Here is a 17,469-nt window from a genome sequence, read left to right as displayed (position 1 = left end):
AGTAGATGCAGATATTCATCCCCTCCACACTGGAGCTGGGAGTGCAGTTTGGCGCTAGGACTGACCTCCAAGCACCTACAGGTGTTCCCCCGCATTCCTGAGGGGGCACAGGGATCCAACAGGCAATCTCGGCTTCACCAGAGGGGAGACCAAGAGCCCTATGACCTCTCTGGACATAGGCCAAATTTCTCAAGGCCAAATACAGAGCAGCCATGAGCTAAAAGAGCAGGTACAATGCACACGGAGCCCGTCACCTCTGTGGTGCTGTGCTTTGGCCACACAGCGTTAAAGAAATAAACACAAAAACTGGAAAGCAGGGTCAAAAATAAGAGGTGTGGAGAAAGCAAAAGTCAGTTAAAAAAAACAACCAACCACAAACAGGAGGTTCTAATTCGCAGAAGTTTAAATGACCTATCAGCACAGAAATGAGGTGGATGAATCAACCCCATGCTTTTCCAGGAACAGTGTCTGCTGTTTTATGGTACACTCCAATGTACCACCTGTAACACCACTTGCAGGTGACCCTGCCAGCCAGGGCTATGCTCACAGCAGGAGCTTCTGCCAGCATCACTCCACCTGTGAGGGATTGCAGCTCTTCAAAGCCACAGGCTGACACGATGGTGCCAGCAGAAGCCGGTAATGTAGACCTGGCTCCAGATCAAGGGCACATTTTGCTGGGCAGTGTAAATAAGGGTTTGTCCACACACAGACCTGGTAATGCTCAGCTGTATGGGAAGAGTTAAAATGCTGTGGTTGCTCTAATGTAATCACACCAGAACAGGGTGCTCTAAGACTACTGCAATTATTCCTGCACAGGACAGGAAATAAGCTACACCGGTATTAAGGTACTTCTGAACATGTCTCATTACGGGGCTGCAAAAATTAAATGTAAAACAACCCCTAAGCAAAGCAGCTATCATAATAAAATTCCTACTTTTGACAAGGCCTAACATGTGCCATCTAAACCTCCATCTTGAATGAGCTACGGCCTCTGTGATTCAGAAAAAGGGCAAGAGGGGGAAAAAGCGGCACAGAAACACGGGGACTGTCCCGCAACAACGAGAGTCAGGAGAAAAACTGGGCCTCTGGTCCCTAGCCCAGAGCCATACCTGTCAAGCCTCATCGCTTCTCGGTGATAATCGCAGCTCTGCCTCCTTCCATTGGGATGCAGCAGTCAGCCGCCTAGACTCCAAACAAGCCTTCACCGCTCTAGGCAAGGGAAAACATGCCGTGGCACAGGCTCCACACCCGGGCTGGCAACAGGTCTTGTTACTACAGAGAGCAGTGGCACAGCCTTCTCTTAAATTTTCTGCAGAGCTGCTTCAAGGTGGATCGCCCAAGGAGTTTCATTCACTGGGATTACTGAGGAAAAAGCAGAAGAGGGCTACGCCTTCTCCTCCTGGCTAGAATAGCATCGCTCCTCCAAGGTGCCCTCTTGGCACTGGAAGGAGAACGAGCACCATTCACCCTCAGTAATGCACAAAGATGACACAGGTAGCTGCATTTTCACCTGTAAAACCTAGTCCTGCAAACTGTCATTTAGCCGGAGGACTAGACAGAGCTAGCGCCCCACAGGAACGGGAAAACAAGCCCTCCAATTTCCCAGGAGAAAATACTCATCCACTTCAACAGGAGTGGCACCTTCCCCCAGATTCAGGGATGGGGAAGACAGAGCGCTCTCTAATGGATATCTCGTCACTCAGCTGCTATCCAAGTGCCGCATTTCAAGGAAGATGAGGATTGCTCTTTTCGTCGGCATGTCTGAAAAGGAACTGAAATTCCAGAAGCAAGCATTGAAAACTTGCTGACTACAAAGCTAGCAAGAGCACCGAGTGTTGTAACAGGGTGTGTACCAAGGAAAGTTAACCGAACCTGACAGTCCAAGAGAATAACAGAAGCTCCCTAAGAAAGGTGTGTGCTGCAACAAAGCCCTGGCAGATGACCTCTCAAGAGCCTTCTATCAGAATAAATAAAAACCTATTTAATGAGATTAACTGATCATTTTGCTCCACCCTCATTATAACACTCACCGAGAGAGAGGAATGTTTTTGCAGCCGAGTATCTAATTCCATAGGGAATGCCAGAGAGACCATGACAGAAGATATGAAAAACACACAGGGGAACCCTCTGCTGTTGGAGCGCGAGCTACAAACACTAGTTACTTAAACACCTAGTAGTTTCAGTGGCTACTCGGTTTTCAGCTACACAGAGTTTGTATCAGAGGAACTATTTCATGATTGTAACCATACCAGTGTGGAAAAAAAATCTAAGCTGATGTGTATGAAGGTACAACAGTCCAAGGTGCATCCCAGCCGGTATTTCATTTCCAGGTAACCTTGTCTTTTTTTTTTTTTTAAAGAAAAAAAAGAAACAGTATAACACTACTCTGCAGAGCTTTGGTTTCACACATGTGGACAAAACCCTAGATTTCTGTTTAAAACCTGATCATCATCTCTTTTTTTATTATTTTATTTTTCCTCCTTAAACTTCAAGAAAGCTAAACCCATTGGCTAAAACTTTCATGAGTATTATTGCCCTGCCAATTCTCAGGGAGTCTGAGGTTAAAAGACTGAAGCAAAGTCATTGTTTCTGTAAGGTGTCAAAGTAGCTCACTTCTACCAGTTCCCAGCCACACTTTATTGAGCTCATCCCATACGTCTAAGCTCATCTTGGCATAGTGCATCTTCACCACCCTTCAACCTGTAAAACCACAGGTACGTCTGTATCAGGCATCATCGTGAAATTCCACAGCTGAGCTCTCTAAACATCAAACTGTCAAGGTTGGAAAGTCAGACAGAAAGGACTGGAGGACATCTCAGGTGACTGTCAAAAGTTCGCCTCCCTGCACTGAGGCAGAATCAAAGATATCCAGACCGATAGATGTTGCCTACTCTACTCCTTAAAGGCTGCTGAGGAAAGAGATTCCTCAGCATCTCGAGGTTATACAGTCCAAGTTTTTAGCACCATATGCAGTGTTTCACACTTTCCAAGATATCTGGAAGAACTGGAGATCTGAATCACCACTTCAGAGCACAGCAGTTTAGCTGCCAGAATCCTTTATGCCCCAGTGCACGTGTCAGGGGAGTGACTGCCTCAAAGCACTAATTCAGTTCCCCCCCCTGCAGCCCAGCTCAGACAGCTTCAACCACCCTCCCTAAAGAAAAGCCTCCTGCAGAGGCTCAGCCTCCATCACCTCATCCTACTGAAAAAACACATACTGAGCCAAAAAGAATCCCAGTGCAAGGTCCAGCCTCACGTGCCTGGGCCGTAGACCCTGGCAATGGCAAGGCTTGTTTGCCACGTAGCTGAGGCATGAAGCAATCTCTAATTTTACGCATTTTCATTCCAAAAGGCAGACTCCATGGTTACATTTCTTTATCCATACAGATGTGGTGCTGATACAGCTGTGATACGTGAAACTTTCTGCATGGGGCAACACAACTGTGACAAAACAGAGCTTGTATGACAATGTAGAGTTGAAAAACGAAAGTAATAAAGAAAGATTTGGGGCTTTGAAGTTAAAAAATAAAAAAATAAAAAAGAGTGCAACTGATAGTCCACCCTAGTCTACCCCGATCACTGGGAATACAGTATTGGCTACATTATAACAAGGCCTTGCCCAAGTTCTCTTTAAATACTGCTGCTGAAAGCACTCACACTTAATACTGTTGTCCCAATAGCTATTTTGTCAGACAGTGCGATCATTCCCCACCATGGAGAAAATGCAATCGCCTCATTATTTTCAGCAAGAGTCAGCTGACAATGCTTATTTTCTCAATAAATTATTTCTCAAAACTTAGTAACACTTTAAGCTACTATAAACACATCTCGAAAGCGTACCAGGATTTTAATCAGTTTCAAACATCAGATGTTGGGTTTGATATTTACGATTGTTCTGACTCTGTTTCTTTTAATGGCTCCTTTTGTCTATGAAAGCAAAGATAAGAAAGTCATCTAGGACACCCGCTGTAAAGTCTCTAATTTAAGAGGAAACTTCCTCTGTCACTGGCTGTCGGATGCTAATAGCTGCTGTTACTATTTTCCATATGATACCGGGCAAGTGGTCTTAGAGAAGTATCCTTCATCCTATACAAAGTGGTCATCGAGTGAGCTAACTGAACAACTGTGCCCCTGCAGTTTCTAAAGGGGACATTCTTCTAAGTCCACTTTAATCTACAGGGAAAAAAAAGTAATATATATCTCAAATAACTATAGTAAGAACTCAGCATGGTATTATGAGGAGGTGACTGGGAATTATTTCTTTTTAAAGCCTCTTTTATAAGGATTCCCCATCAGCCTTTAATTAGCATGCCAGTTCCTATTCTGAGGCTCCTGATCACTTACAGCCCTGTTCAACATCCACCCAAGGCAACAAGACAGACTCCCTTGAACTCGGTGGGGTCAAGAGGAGGGCTTAGGGCCATGCAGGGAACTCTCTAGTACCAACACGAAGTTAATTGAGCAGGCCTTTGATGCCCAGCTCTGCATGTCAAGCCCTTGGAAGAGTTTTCCTATGGAAGATCAGAAGAAAATCTGGACTTCCAGATTTGGGGCTATGTAAATGTATCATCTGTACTCAGCAGGTAGAGCACTAATTTGTCTTTTGCTGTAGAGGAAAGTGAGATGATCTATCAACCTATTCAGTTTGACTATTTACGTGTATTTTAAATCTTTGCTTACATAAAACTACAATAAAGTGTTTTAGAACAGAGCATCTGCCAACATACATACAGTATTCTGCTAAAGGCAGATATATACCGTAAGGTATATGTAAGATCATTAGTTAGCTATGACAGGCTATTTACTGTGATTTATCTTTCAGGATCACCTCATTCACAAGGAAAATTGAGTGTCAGCCCCATCCATAACCTATACATACCATCTAGATACTTGAAAATGGTGATAGGTTAAAGGATGCAGTAGACAACTCTCCAACACAATCCAAAATATTTAACCCAAAACTTTTTGGAATAGAACCTGAAAACATCAGTAGCCCAGCCAGAACTCCTACTAACACGAATTGCCAGGAGCTAACGAACATAGAAAAATCTTTACCTCACACATAATTTTACTGTTGCTGGGAGAGCACTGCTCAGTCATTTCGGTACAGATCCAAGAAATTTGTTTCTTATAGTTTTGTCTCCGTTTCAGCCAGACACAAATAAAGGCTAAATTAAGAGCTGTGGTTCAAATCGATTCAATGGAACGCAAGAACAAAGGTCAAAACTTAGATCTCTGCCCTGCAGGTGCACATCCTGAATGCACAGCTAAATAGGGCCATCCACCTTCTGGGGATGACTGCCAACAACATGGGGAGCGAAACATTTGGGGTCTGATCTACGTACCACCTTACGTACCACCTCCTCCATTAGCAAACCCTACCCAGCCAGAATGACATGCCTTGGACTTTGCTATAGCGGCAGGCCAACAGTAGATCAGTCTCCAGTGACTCCACTAGAAATTAAACCATACTGAAATACAACGCAGCCACTTCCTCCACTTACAACAAAGGATGACTGATCAATCCAACAGGAGCTACCAAATTCATACAAAATATTTCAAACAGCTATTCCTCCTTACTCTCCCACCTCCAACTCTCCTTAAAAAAACCCAACCAAACAAACAAAAAAACCCCCCAGAGGTCACAGGCCCCTGGGTTACTGAACCTTTAAAAGAATTTCCTGTACCCTGTAAAACAGGTGGAAAGCTCTAAAGCACAGCCTGGTGATTTAGTCTACGCATGCCAGATTCAAGATTTGGCCAAAAACCTTAAGTGAACCAACGTAAGAGCTGCCACAAAAGCCGACAACCTCTAATCAATACCTTCCATGTTTAAAACAGAACAAACCACCTCTCTGCAAAACATTCTTATGCCCGCAAAGAGTAAATAAATTACAACAAATTTAAGAAGCTTGAGTTTTGCTTAGCTTAAGAACCCTAGGCAGAGCCCCTAATTTTTCAACAGCAGCACATGCTTAACACAGAGCAGCAGTGATGAAAGCAGTTGAGACACCTGTGAGAGATCACAAAACACACTTAAAAAAAATAAGATATTCACCAAGGCTGCAGATACATGTGTGTTGCAAGAACTAACGAAGCTTAAAAATCATTGAAAATGTTAACACAATGAGCACGAAAATATTGAATGTGTTAAAGTATTTTTGCATGACTTCATCCTAGATCTTTTTATTCCCTAATTTGACTCTGCTTTTTAGCCTAGATTATAAAGAAGATTTAAAACAGGGAGCTTTTTTCCTTTCCAATGAAGGCTTCCCATTAATAAAAAGGAAACAAAGAAAATGAAGAAAGTGAGTAGTAAAACTTTTACAACATAATAAAATATATCAGAATCCCAGTGCAGCAGGATTGGAATTGTCTAAAGATGCTGAATTATGATCGGTTGTCATATAAAGTTCAGTCCAGAGTATTAGCAATCATATTCTCTAGCAACATGTATATAATTGGGAGATCTTCATAATAACCCTCAGTTTTAAAGGCTCATAAAAACTGTGTTTTACTCATAATTTGCAGGAGGAAAGAAGAATTCTTAAAGGAAAGTAACATCTTTTTCTCAGTAAGAAAGACTTTGAAGGCAATACACTGTATTTTAAAGCAAGCAACTCTAAAAGCTCACTTTTTCTTTCACAGTTTTCAGTGGGGTATTATACAAACACTCAGTTTAAAAAGATAAATACATATCTACAGTACACACACTAGGAAGAAAATTAGTATCACATAGAGAGGAACCCTCTGAAAGTATATTGGAAGCAAAGCATGTTACGTTATTTTTGAGTACAAGTACAGAGGTACTTTAAGGTAAATATCTTGATGTAACATTGTAACCAACAGTAAAACAAGCTATGGCACTCACACACACAAAAAAGAAAGGATGTTGGTTTTATGAAAAGTGTGTAAACTACATTTATCCGCCTCCAAAATACAGCATGAAAATAATTATAAAAATATTATCAGCACTTGACACTCTCAGTAGACTCCCAAATATCTACATTTTCTCAATTTCTCCCCTGACATTCTAAAACAAAATCCTTTCAGTTTGTTAGAGAGTCAACTACCAAGTGCCATAAACTTCCAATTATCCCTGCCACTTTTGGACTTGCCAAGGCAAAGCTGAAGTAATGAACAGGATGCTGAAGTTTCTATATGAAATAGCAAAATACAACCTGTCATCAAACCCAGATATTTTAACTTTACACTTTTGCCAGAGTAAAGCCTTTTTTGTAAATAAAATGTGTTTGTTTTCAAATAAAGCTACTTCAAGCTGTTTTGGGAAGCACAGTAAGTAATAACAACAATAACAACAATTTCCATTTGGATTTCAAAACCTGATGAAACAAAACCAGCACATGTCAAGCCTAGTGTTTTCCTACCTGGAACAGGTAAGGACCAGCTCTCAAATGCCACCTTGGGATAGTTCAGACTAGTAATCCCGTTCATGTTTAGATGAGACACCAGCATGAACAAGAAAGAAAAGGAAAAAAAAAAAAAATCTACCCTGTCTTTCTCTTCTTTTACTAGCAATGCCTACAGCAGTGGTTAAGACCCTGTAAGCAAGCCGAGGACCCAGAGGACCAGACTAACCCAAACCCGCTGCTAGAGAGGAACAGGTTTAAGAAGAGACTTACTGCTTGCCATGTGACTGGGGGAGGTATGCTGCCCATTGGGTGTGCTGGAGGTGAGGTCAATGGCCATGCCGGAGTGCTCCCTTTCGGGCGAAAGCTCATTGTCACCTGCTTTCACAAAACAAGTCCCCCATAAGTTTCCAGCCCCTTCTTCAGCATAGCAACACAACAATTAAAAAGTATGACTCGCTCGCTCCCTTCGCCTTTCCCTCCCTTACCAGCAGGGTCTTCCACAGCCTGTAAAAACCGGACTCTCAGAGGCCACAAGTAAACATTTGACTGACTGATTTTAAGAGCCCCCCCAAACCTACTGTCACCAGCCTTCTACGCACACACCTGTGACAAACCTTGCCCCAGCTGCTTTGTCTCAAGAGAAGTTAGGATTACTTTTCTACCTGCAGACACTGAGAATTGGGGCTGGGCAGAAGACTGAAGTAGCACTTTAACATATAGACCTTCCCCCCCTAAAGCTCTCGGTTAACTGACAGTTAAACAAAGCACTTAAACTAAGACATTTTGCCCTGACACAGAAAACAGGAGAAATGCATAGTGAAAGGCATAAAAAGTTTTTGGTTGCAATTTGAATTTCTGAAGATTAACACTCTCATTTGCAAAGTTCATTCATCCTCACTAAATATTTAAACCTGGAGCTACTCACCCATGCACCCCTCCCCATGCATTTTTCAGTCATACAAAAAGTTTATGTTTAAATGCTATTAATTCAGTGTCATCTCAACGCAAAGACCATACACAAAGAAGCTAAAGTTTCAGATGTCTGCATTATAGAAAGGATAGTGGGAAAAGGAAAGTAATTCAGAATAATCAAATGAAATGACTACTTACATGTTATATATCCATCAGCAGCCTCTGCTTCCATAGTCAAAGTGCAGTGCTGCAAGGCAGAAAAGTACACCCTCAAAGATGCCTGTCAGTATCAACCATTAAATGATTAAACTTACTTAAAGCCCTAAGTAGTTGCCCATTTTACTGCTGTTGCAACCATTGCCTAGAGAAGCACACAAGTGTACTGCATGTGCTCATTTGCAAATCACCGAACTCTTCCTGCACATTATCTGAGTAGAGAAATTCAGCTGCTCCCTGGGCAGGTGACACTGGGATCATCTTGGTCTGACCATACCCCTCTCTGTCCCCCACGTGCATTTTTACCTGATCTGAGAGTTTTTTCCCTGACTTTCCACTTGTTTTGTTCAAGCTGGGATGGTAATGCTTTATCAATTATCAGCTCTCGCAGCCAGAACAGACTTTGAGGAGATGGATACAATTAACAATTGCTCTTTTCACACGCACTCCAAGAGACTCCATCCTGATCTAAATGAAATAAAGCCCTCCCGTGTCTGTTCCCCTTCAAAAGAGTTATTACAGCTCTTTGTCGCACACCACCGAACACACACACACCTGTACACGCACCTGTTCACTCTAACCCTATTTATCTGCCATAGCATGGGGCCAAACATCACACTTAATACTCCCAGATCATGCATTTTGTGGCGTGAAGCAATCGTAAAGTTTCTGGAAGCACTTTGCTGACACAGAACAAGCTATTACTTTCCAGAAACCCAAGTAACTGTATAGAATGACACCCCCTAGCTATCATTTGATATATATTGAGAGGGAGGTGGGAAGAGAGAGAGAGATATATCAATAATCATAACTATGTTCTTTTAAGTGGAAAAGTTAAGAATCTGACATGACCAGAGGAGAATTTTATTTCCTCTCTCCCTCCATGGCCTCTTTTTTGCCTTTAGTTTCAAAACTCTCACTGCACCAGGCAGCTAAATTATTCACAATGAGCCATTTCTGTATTGATCGCCAAGTATATTTAGCCCTGGCTCCTGGAATTTCTCCATTACTTACTGGAAAACAGGCAGCTTCACTTCTTGTCTCCAAAACCACTTCCCTCCCCCTCCCTTAACCTGCTTTCCTCCCCCCCCTCCGCCTTTCCCCCCAATAAATAAATACTTTTCTCTGTGTTCTTCTTTGGTATAAAGCAGATCAAATTCCCAAGGCATTCAGCACATAACACTTAAATTTCAACCTGCCCAGCTGCTACCAAACTCTCTTCAATTACTGATTTTTCACAGGACTCTTAAAAAGAAATCTCCAAAAAAAAGTTTTCAAAACACATAAGCCGCTTCCTCAAGCCCTTCAAAATTACCTTATCTTTCCCCTAGTCCAGGTAGGCAGGCACACACTGAGAAAAAGAAAGAAACATCAGAAGCAACAGGGAAAGATCATCCCAGCCAATGAAGTGGAAGGAAAGAAAGGGGAGGAAGGGAGGAGGAAGAGAAAGACAAAAAGAAACACAGAAACATCCATAACCGAAATTAAAACACGCTTTGATTTTTATTTTTTATTTCTTCAAGGGAGGGGAGGAGGAGAAAGAGGAGGGGGGGAAGAAAAAAGTTTGGTCACCATTTTTAGGCTGGTGATGGCAAATCGCAGCTGCTAAGCCTCCCTCTCCACAGCGAATGGAGAGAGTTTTGCTCGGGCTGAAGACACAGCAAGATGGGAAAAGTTTAAAAAATATTTTTTAAAAGAAAGGGAGAGAGAGAGAAAGGGGGGGAGGGGGAGAGGGGAGAGAAATCCGCCCCCCCCCCGACACTTACAGGTGGGGCATGCGGAGCTGGGCAGCTCCAGGGATGAGCCGGCGGGGAAACTCGCTCAGGAATGGCACATACTTTGAAGGAAGATGAAGAACAAAAAAAAGAGAGGGAGCGGGAGAGGGAGGGAGGTCAGCCGGTGCTACAGCAATGCGATTAACCAGCGGGGGGAGAGAGAGGGGAGAGAGAAAAACTTGATCCACCGGTTCGTTACGAATCGGCACGAAAACGGGGGGAGAGGAGGGGATGTGGGGAGGGATGGGGTGAGGGGATGTGGGGAGGGATGGGGTGAGGGGGGAGGCAGGCAGACGCACTCACACCCCGCGCAGGAAACCTAGGCCAACTTCCCCGGAGTGCTGCTCCGGCCCTGGGCGACACCGGGCTCCGCGCCTCATCCCTGCCTCTCTCCGCCCATACCACAACCTGTCAAAGTCATGGAAGTCCTGCCTCATTTTTAATTTTATTTTATTTTCTCCCTTTCCCTTCCACACACACACCCTCCGTCTCTCCCCCCCGCCGCCGCGTCAGGCCGCAGCCCCCCGGGGGCCCGCAGGTGGCGGCGGGCGCTGAGGGAAATGGCAGTTGGGGCCGGCGCTGACTAACGGACCGGGCGAGCCCCGCCGCCCCCCGGCACACGCACACCCACCCCCGCCGCCCCTCTCTGCCCGCTTGGGATGGATTTGAGGGGCTTTTTTTTTGGGGGGGGGGCTGACAGCAACAAGTCATTGGAGCCCACCGCCGTGCGGGAGATGCTGCACGACCGCACTTTAGTCGGGAACCCGTCCACACACACAGAGACACACACACGCAGAGCCCCGCCGTCCCCGCAGCCGCCTCGCACACCGGACGGAGCTGTCCTCCCCACCAGGGAAAGAAAGACCGGGGGAGGGGGGGTAGGGAAGGGAAAAAAAGAAAAAGAAAGAAATAAAAAGAAGCCAGGCGCAGATTTACCTCAGCCGCGCAGGCAGTGAATCACTTCCATCACCCTTTTGTTTGTGTTTTTATTAGTGTCGGCTCTCTCTGCCTAGTGGAGGTGTGTTTGTGCACGGCAGTTGGCTATGGAAACTAAGGCAGTGGAGCTGTAGCTAAGGGTAATCCTGTTTTTACTTCCTCCATCTTCAGAGAGCAGGGTTAGCCTGGGACAGCTGGTCAAACCCCGAGAAACCGATCCGGCGGCGGCGGCAGCCGCACGCCCGCACTCACTCACTCACTCACTCACACGCTCGTTCGCACACGGACACACACACGGACACGCTCACACATACACGCGCGCCGGCACCGCCACACGCGCGGCCGCCGGCGCCCCCACGAGCGCGCGCCCACAACCCCGCGGGCGCGCGCCGCCCCAGCCGCCCCGCGGCGCCTCACCCAAGGGCCGGCGCGGCAAGCGCGCGGCGGGGGGGAGTGGGGGGGGGGGGGGCGCGGGGGGCGGGTGCCCGCGCCGGCAGGGCCGCTCAGCACGCTCGGCAATCGATTAGAGGACAAGTGCCGCCGCCACCGCCGTTTGCGCTCCGCGCCTCACGCGGACGGACACACGCGCGCGCGCCGCCCCCTCCGGGCACCGCCGCGTCCCCGTCCGCCCCCCCCCCAAGTCCGGGCACCGGGCTGCCCCATGCCCCGTCCCCCCCACCCCCGCTCCTCCCCCCCTCAGGAGCGGCAGCCGCTCGGCTGCCGCCGCCGGGCGGGTCAAGTCGCCGGCGGAGTCATGATTCAGCACTTCTATTTTTAACCGCCGGGCGGCCGCGGGTGCGCAGCGCCCGCCGCCCCTCGCCGCGGCCGGTCCCGCCGCTCGCCCGCCTGTGTTGGCTTTGCTCTAATTACCGCCGCGTTGGGAGGCCGGGGGGCAGGGTTCAGAGCCACCGTGCTTGTTATCTAATTGAACATTCAAAGTACATATGAGGTAATTTCTTTCTCTTTTTGTAAGTGTTACGCTTAGAGAGAAAGCCCGGTTACAATAAAAGCCTTTCCACGCTATTTTTCCCTTCCTGAGAAGTCGGTGTGGTGGGGAAAGGGGCAAAACCCCAGCATTCTCCTGAGGAAAACCCTTGCTGCGCCTCACAGCCGAGGCTGAGGTAACACTTCCAACTGCCACAGTCCCAGCTCGGGGGCCTGACCCAAACGCACCGCAGCCGGTTGGCATGTCCACACCAAGGCAGCACCCAGTGTTTTCGGTGCCAATGGTGAATGCTTGATGTGCTTTCTCACAGGAGCTTTCGACAGATCTTGGCTCAGATGCAATAGCATCATCCTTTTTTCTTCGAGCATCTCTTCATCAAAGCTGAACTGCTGGGTGCTGGTGACTGTGGTAGTGCCATTATTAGGCACCAGAGTTAACGGTCCATTAAAAAGCTGTGGTTGTGTACATCATGTGTGACATACACAGATATTATTAAATTTGCAACGTTAAGCACACAAACACTAGGAAGCATTGGAATTCAGGCTGCCCATACACCCTTGAGCCTTTTCACCCAACAGAGCAGCTGACAGAGTAACAGGGAGTTATCCTTTATTTTCACTGGTGCCAAAGGGGAATAACACACACATTTTGCCAGTGAGTTTCAGACGTGCACTGACAAGAGTACCTTCATCACTACATACCCACGTTCCTTGTGGATCAAGAGCCTGCAAAGGCCCTATGTACCTGCAAGTTTTGCTTTCAAGCAAAATCTTAACTACAGCCTTAACTCTTGCTCCAGCTACACACGAGCGCAATACTGTTGTTAGAGGCAGTAAAGTAAAACCCAGGTTTTAATAGCTCAGCCGCTTCACATCAAATGACATTCTGCTTTGCAGTGGCAGAGCCACCCTATCCTGAGAGAGGGAGACAAACTCCACTTTTAAAAATACATTAAATTATTCACCCGCCAAAGACACTGAAGTTAATAGACAGCTATCTCCCCAGCACTACAAATTTTAGCCAATTAGTCATTACGCCACATCTGTGAAGTGGGTTAATTTAATTCTTCTCATTTTGCATAAGAAGGAGGAAGAAAGGTTAGGGGACTGGCCCAAGGCCACAAAGAGCACTCAGAGCTGAGCCTAGAAAGCAAACTTCTTGTTTCCCACGCCTACGTTTCAACAACTAGACTTGGCTTGCCTACATCAGAAAATAGACTGGCATAGCTATAGCTGTGTAATTATACCATAACAGTTTATGCCGGAATAAAGAATCTCCTTGCGGACATTCTCCTTCAGATGGAACGTGACTTCCCAAAAGCTTCCCAAATGAATTCACTCAACAGCACACACTTTGGGTTTTGCCTTTTTTGTCCCCCCCTCTTCATTTTAGGGGGTCAAAATTCCTGAGATGCGGGTCTCAGCAGCATTTTGAAGCCCTTGATCACTTTTACAGACCATTGAAAAGCAGGGACAAATGCAAAACATCATTGAAATGCTACAAGTCTTCTTGTCGAGATTTTATGGTGCTTTTCATCAAAATGTTGAAAACTGAAAGCTTCCAGCTGGCTCTCCTTACAGGTAATAATTTAATAGCTAACATCTCTTCTCCCAAAGCTGCTGGAACCTGCTTGAGCCATGGTAGCTGATGGGAAAAGCCAGACCCATCCTCTACAGTAATTATTTCTGATTTTTTAATCCTGCTGCTCCATAAGCTTTCAAAACCAAATGAAGCTGTGAAAACAAGGAGGAGTAAGGGTCAGGGAATAAAGTGAAAGGGTTTGCCTTTAAAAATAGTCTTGTTAACTCCAAGGACTGCAGAAATGAGCGCATCTTCACTACAGCAACACAGGGGCGAATCACGGGTTTTGATGCAAAACTTAGCTTGGGGGCTGCAGCAAGAGCTCCACAGTGATTGACATCAATCACACACCTGCCCCCAAATGATACTCAGCAGAGCAGCTGCGATGATCTTCAGGACCAAGTGATGGTTTGGGGATCAGGACACCAGGGTTCACATAAAACCACGGTCAGAGGTCCTCCACATAATTTCAACCAAGTCATTATTTCCCTGCGTTTCAGTTCTCCATTTCTAAAAATGCAGTGAATAATCCAATGAGAGTTTTTCTTCTGCCCAGCAATGCCCCAAGACCAATTCTCAGCTTTGCCAGGGACTTCTGCCACATTATAGAGGTCACTTCAGCACACCTCTGAAAGACCCATCCCTGGAGCTCCTGTGAGCCCAGTGGGCAGCCCTTTTCCCTTCCACTTCCATTGACGAGACCTAAGCAGCCTTCACACAGCCCTGCCTGCCCCGGGACAGCGTCCTGCCACACAAGCCCAGCTGCCCCAGGGATCACACGCTGTGCTGACAGCCACCTACTTTGAGATCTGTGATGTCCCTCCAGGCATTTGCTCAGTCTCCATGGGCCTCAGTTCTCCTCCTGTGTGCTGGAGATAATAGAGCTCCCCCATCTCACAAGGACCCTGGGAGGAGAATGTAATTCCTTGTCACTTATGAGTAACGTGCTTTGATAGGTCAGTGATGGGCTCAGCCTGTTTTCAGCAAAATATTCAAACATTTAACCCATATATATGTGTGTGTATGCACACACATGTATGTGAGAATTATTATTCAAAACAACCATAATGCTTTTATGTAAATTCTGGTTTGAATTATCTAACCCTCCTTTTTTATATGCCTGTATAAGGTCAAGGTATTCTAGGCGTTCACTCCCAAAAAGCTCGTATTAGGTATTCACATAATAGTTCAACGCAGCAAAAGCTCCAGATTTATTTATACTTAGCAATTAAAAAAAGACACACCTAACACACTGATGCCTTGGACAGCTATGAACACCACAGAGCGGCAGACCCTTTGCATCAGCTTTCTTGCCTTTAGACTGAACCCTCTCTTCTCTGCTCACAGAAGGGCCACTTTGAAGACTAACTGGATCAAATCCCAGTATGCTTTGAAGAGGACAAATGTAGACCTTTCTTTTCTTAACTGTGCGTTGGGCAATCTAAAATATAAGCACTAATCTATTAATTATTCCATCTCCTCCTCTTTACTACAATAAAGCACTGTTTTATGCTTATATGCATCAATAAAGAGACCTATAAAGAAAATAATGAACATCCTTGAATATCTTCAGAGCATACCCTGTTAATTTTAAAAGGGACACAACATACTGTACCCCTTGTATTTCACCAAGATAAAGCCTATAGATTAATTCCTATTAAAACAGTTGGTATTTTCAGGACATGCAGATGTAATTTATGGAGAGGCACAATACTCATAATAGCTCAAAGGCCACAGAAACTGTAGATCTGTGTCTGTTACTGTAGTTGTACAGGCATTCATTGTACAGAGAGCAGTTGAAAAGGCAGAGTATGTAATCTGAATACTAAATTTGTGAATAGTTTCTCACTTGGGCTGGTTAGGCTTTTCAAGAGCAGCGGACGCTTTGTGGGGGACTTTGTAAAACATTCTGCTAATATATCACATGGTTGCTGTATTTTCTTCTCTTATCTTTACTGTTAGAGCTTTATTCATGAAGGCACAATATTTGATTCTTAAAAGGGCACCAGCTCCTGCTCTATACTCTCCACCTGAATTCAGTGTGCTCTGTATGAGACATTTTCACAACAAATACTTCTTCTTCTATAAAGTGGACAACTTTAGGTGTATATAACCCAAAAGTATACAAGAAACAAAGATCCCTTCCCTCACCCCCATGTATTCCAATTGCTATATCCAAGTTACTTGGAAAATAGTATTATATTTTCTGTTTTATTATCAATAATAAAAGTGTACAGGTTTTCTCTTTTATTATGGAGATATAAATGTATATGGATATATCACTTATGAGGAAGGGCAATTCTAAAGTGTCCTAACAAAATTTAATTATGACAAGAGCTACTAACAGAGAAGCCTTGAGCCTGGGATCATTTTTATTCTTTGCTTGTACAGCACCTAGCACAATGAGGATTTATGCATGACCTGGCTTCCCACTTCATACTTCAACAAAAATAAGAATTGACTGTTGCTTTGCTTATGGCTGGAAATCACAGTACCAACAGAATTACATCCATCCAATACTGGACAGTGAACAGCACAAAATTATGAAGTTCATGAAGCAGCTGACACAAAAGTGTGCTAGATTTATTTAAGTTACTGGAGTTGGTGGGGCATTTAGGCAGATAAACAGTTGTTACTTGAGCTGAAATCTGGTAAAATTATAGGTGTCAATTATGTTGAGTATTGCAAAGTACCAGGGAACATTCAGTGACAAACAATCAGACTCATGGCTTTGCAACATCTGAAAATTTGGTGGGAATAGAGTTCTTCCGTTTCTCTATGACAGAATTAACATAAAGGTTGAATCTCAAAAGGTCAAAAGTTTCCACTTGGGTTTGAAGGGGCTTCTACAACCCAGAAGACTTGCATAAGCACCTTTCCTGAGGCTACCAAATGAAGCTGCAAACATCATGGGAGCAGGTCTTGTAAGGCTTCTGACGCTTAGCTTCTAGGTTCAACCTGATACACTACAGCTATATTCATAGTTCTCACCTTCAGTGAAAGATAGAATAGGTAAGGTCACCCTATGCATACATTTCTGAACTTGAAAAGAGTTTCCACTGCAACTCTTTAAAGCTTGGCAAAGAATTGAGATGTAAGGATATTTTCTCTCTGAACCCAACCTACCTGTCAGTGTGCAGCATGGGCCAGTGGCTCCCTAGGGGCCAGGAGCCACAGCGGTGCCCCAGGGCAGCATGGCAGGAACTTCATCAGCCAGGGTCCATCCCACAATCCCCAGCAAGGGAGTAGGGCAGGCCAGAGATGATAGCCAGGTCTAACCAAGAGCCCTGATCTTCAGGCAAGTCTGCAGTGATGAGGCAGGTCTGAGGTCAAGCCAAGAAGTCAATCTGCAGGTTAAGATCAGCAAGGTCCATGGCTAGGCAGGGGCACAACTACGGCCAAGCAGGAGACCAACACTCCTCCAATATAGCCCAAACAGAGACCAAAGTATAGAGCTGAGCTTAAACGGGCTCCTGGCCCAATGGCAGGAGTGTGGGTGGAGGCCCCAGCTGAGGCTGATCAGGGTCATTAAGGTCTGTTAGTGCCTTCAGGGTCCTCACACTGCCAACCCAGCTTCAACTCTGAACAACTATGGATAGGAGTTTTCAAACAAGAAAACAAATAGCTGACCTTATCATGAAGTTAGTCTAATTGACCATGCACGCTTTTGCTCAGCAGGAGCTGTTAGGAATCCCACTCCTCCTTTGCTGAAGAGTGATGCTGTGCATGC

At 45.3% G+C, this 17,469-nt stretch overlaps 1 protein-coding gene across 2 annotated transcripts in view; it reads right to left on the bottom strand.

Annotated features, from left to right (window-relative positions):
- The window catches only part of IKZF2 (IKAROS family zinc finger 2), a 112,553-nt gene extending 101,274 nt beyond the window's left edge, over positions 1–11,279 (bottom strand). For both annotated transcript variants that reach the window (XM_076342109.1, XM_076342110.1), the window contains exons 1-3: positions 11,213–11,279; positions 8,484–8,532; positions 7,644–7,748 (exon numbers count right to left, since the gene is read on the bottom strand). In XM_076342109.1, the coding sequence (XP_076198224.1) occupies positions 7,644–7,748; positions 8,484–8,517 (139 nt within the window). In that variant the 5' untranslated portion in view covers positions 8,518–8,532; positions 11,213–11,279. The remainder of the gene's footprint in view (positions 1–7,643; positions 7,749–8,483; positions 8,533–11,212) is intronic.
- Positions 11,280–17,469: the final 6,190 nt, after the last annotated feature.

This window comes from Aptenodytes patagonicus, chromosome 6 (assembly GCF_965638725.1).
Source record: "Aptenodytes patagonicus chromosome 6, bAptPat1.pri.cur, whole genome shotgun sequence".
In the NCBI taxonomy this organism is placed as follows: Eukaryota; Metazoa; Chordata; class Aves; order Sphenisciformes; family Spheniscidae; genus Aptenodytes; species Aptenodytes patagonicus.
Note: the sequence above shows the minus strand (reverse complement) of the source record. Positions and strands in the feature narration are given on the sequence as shown.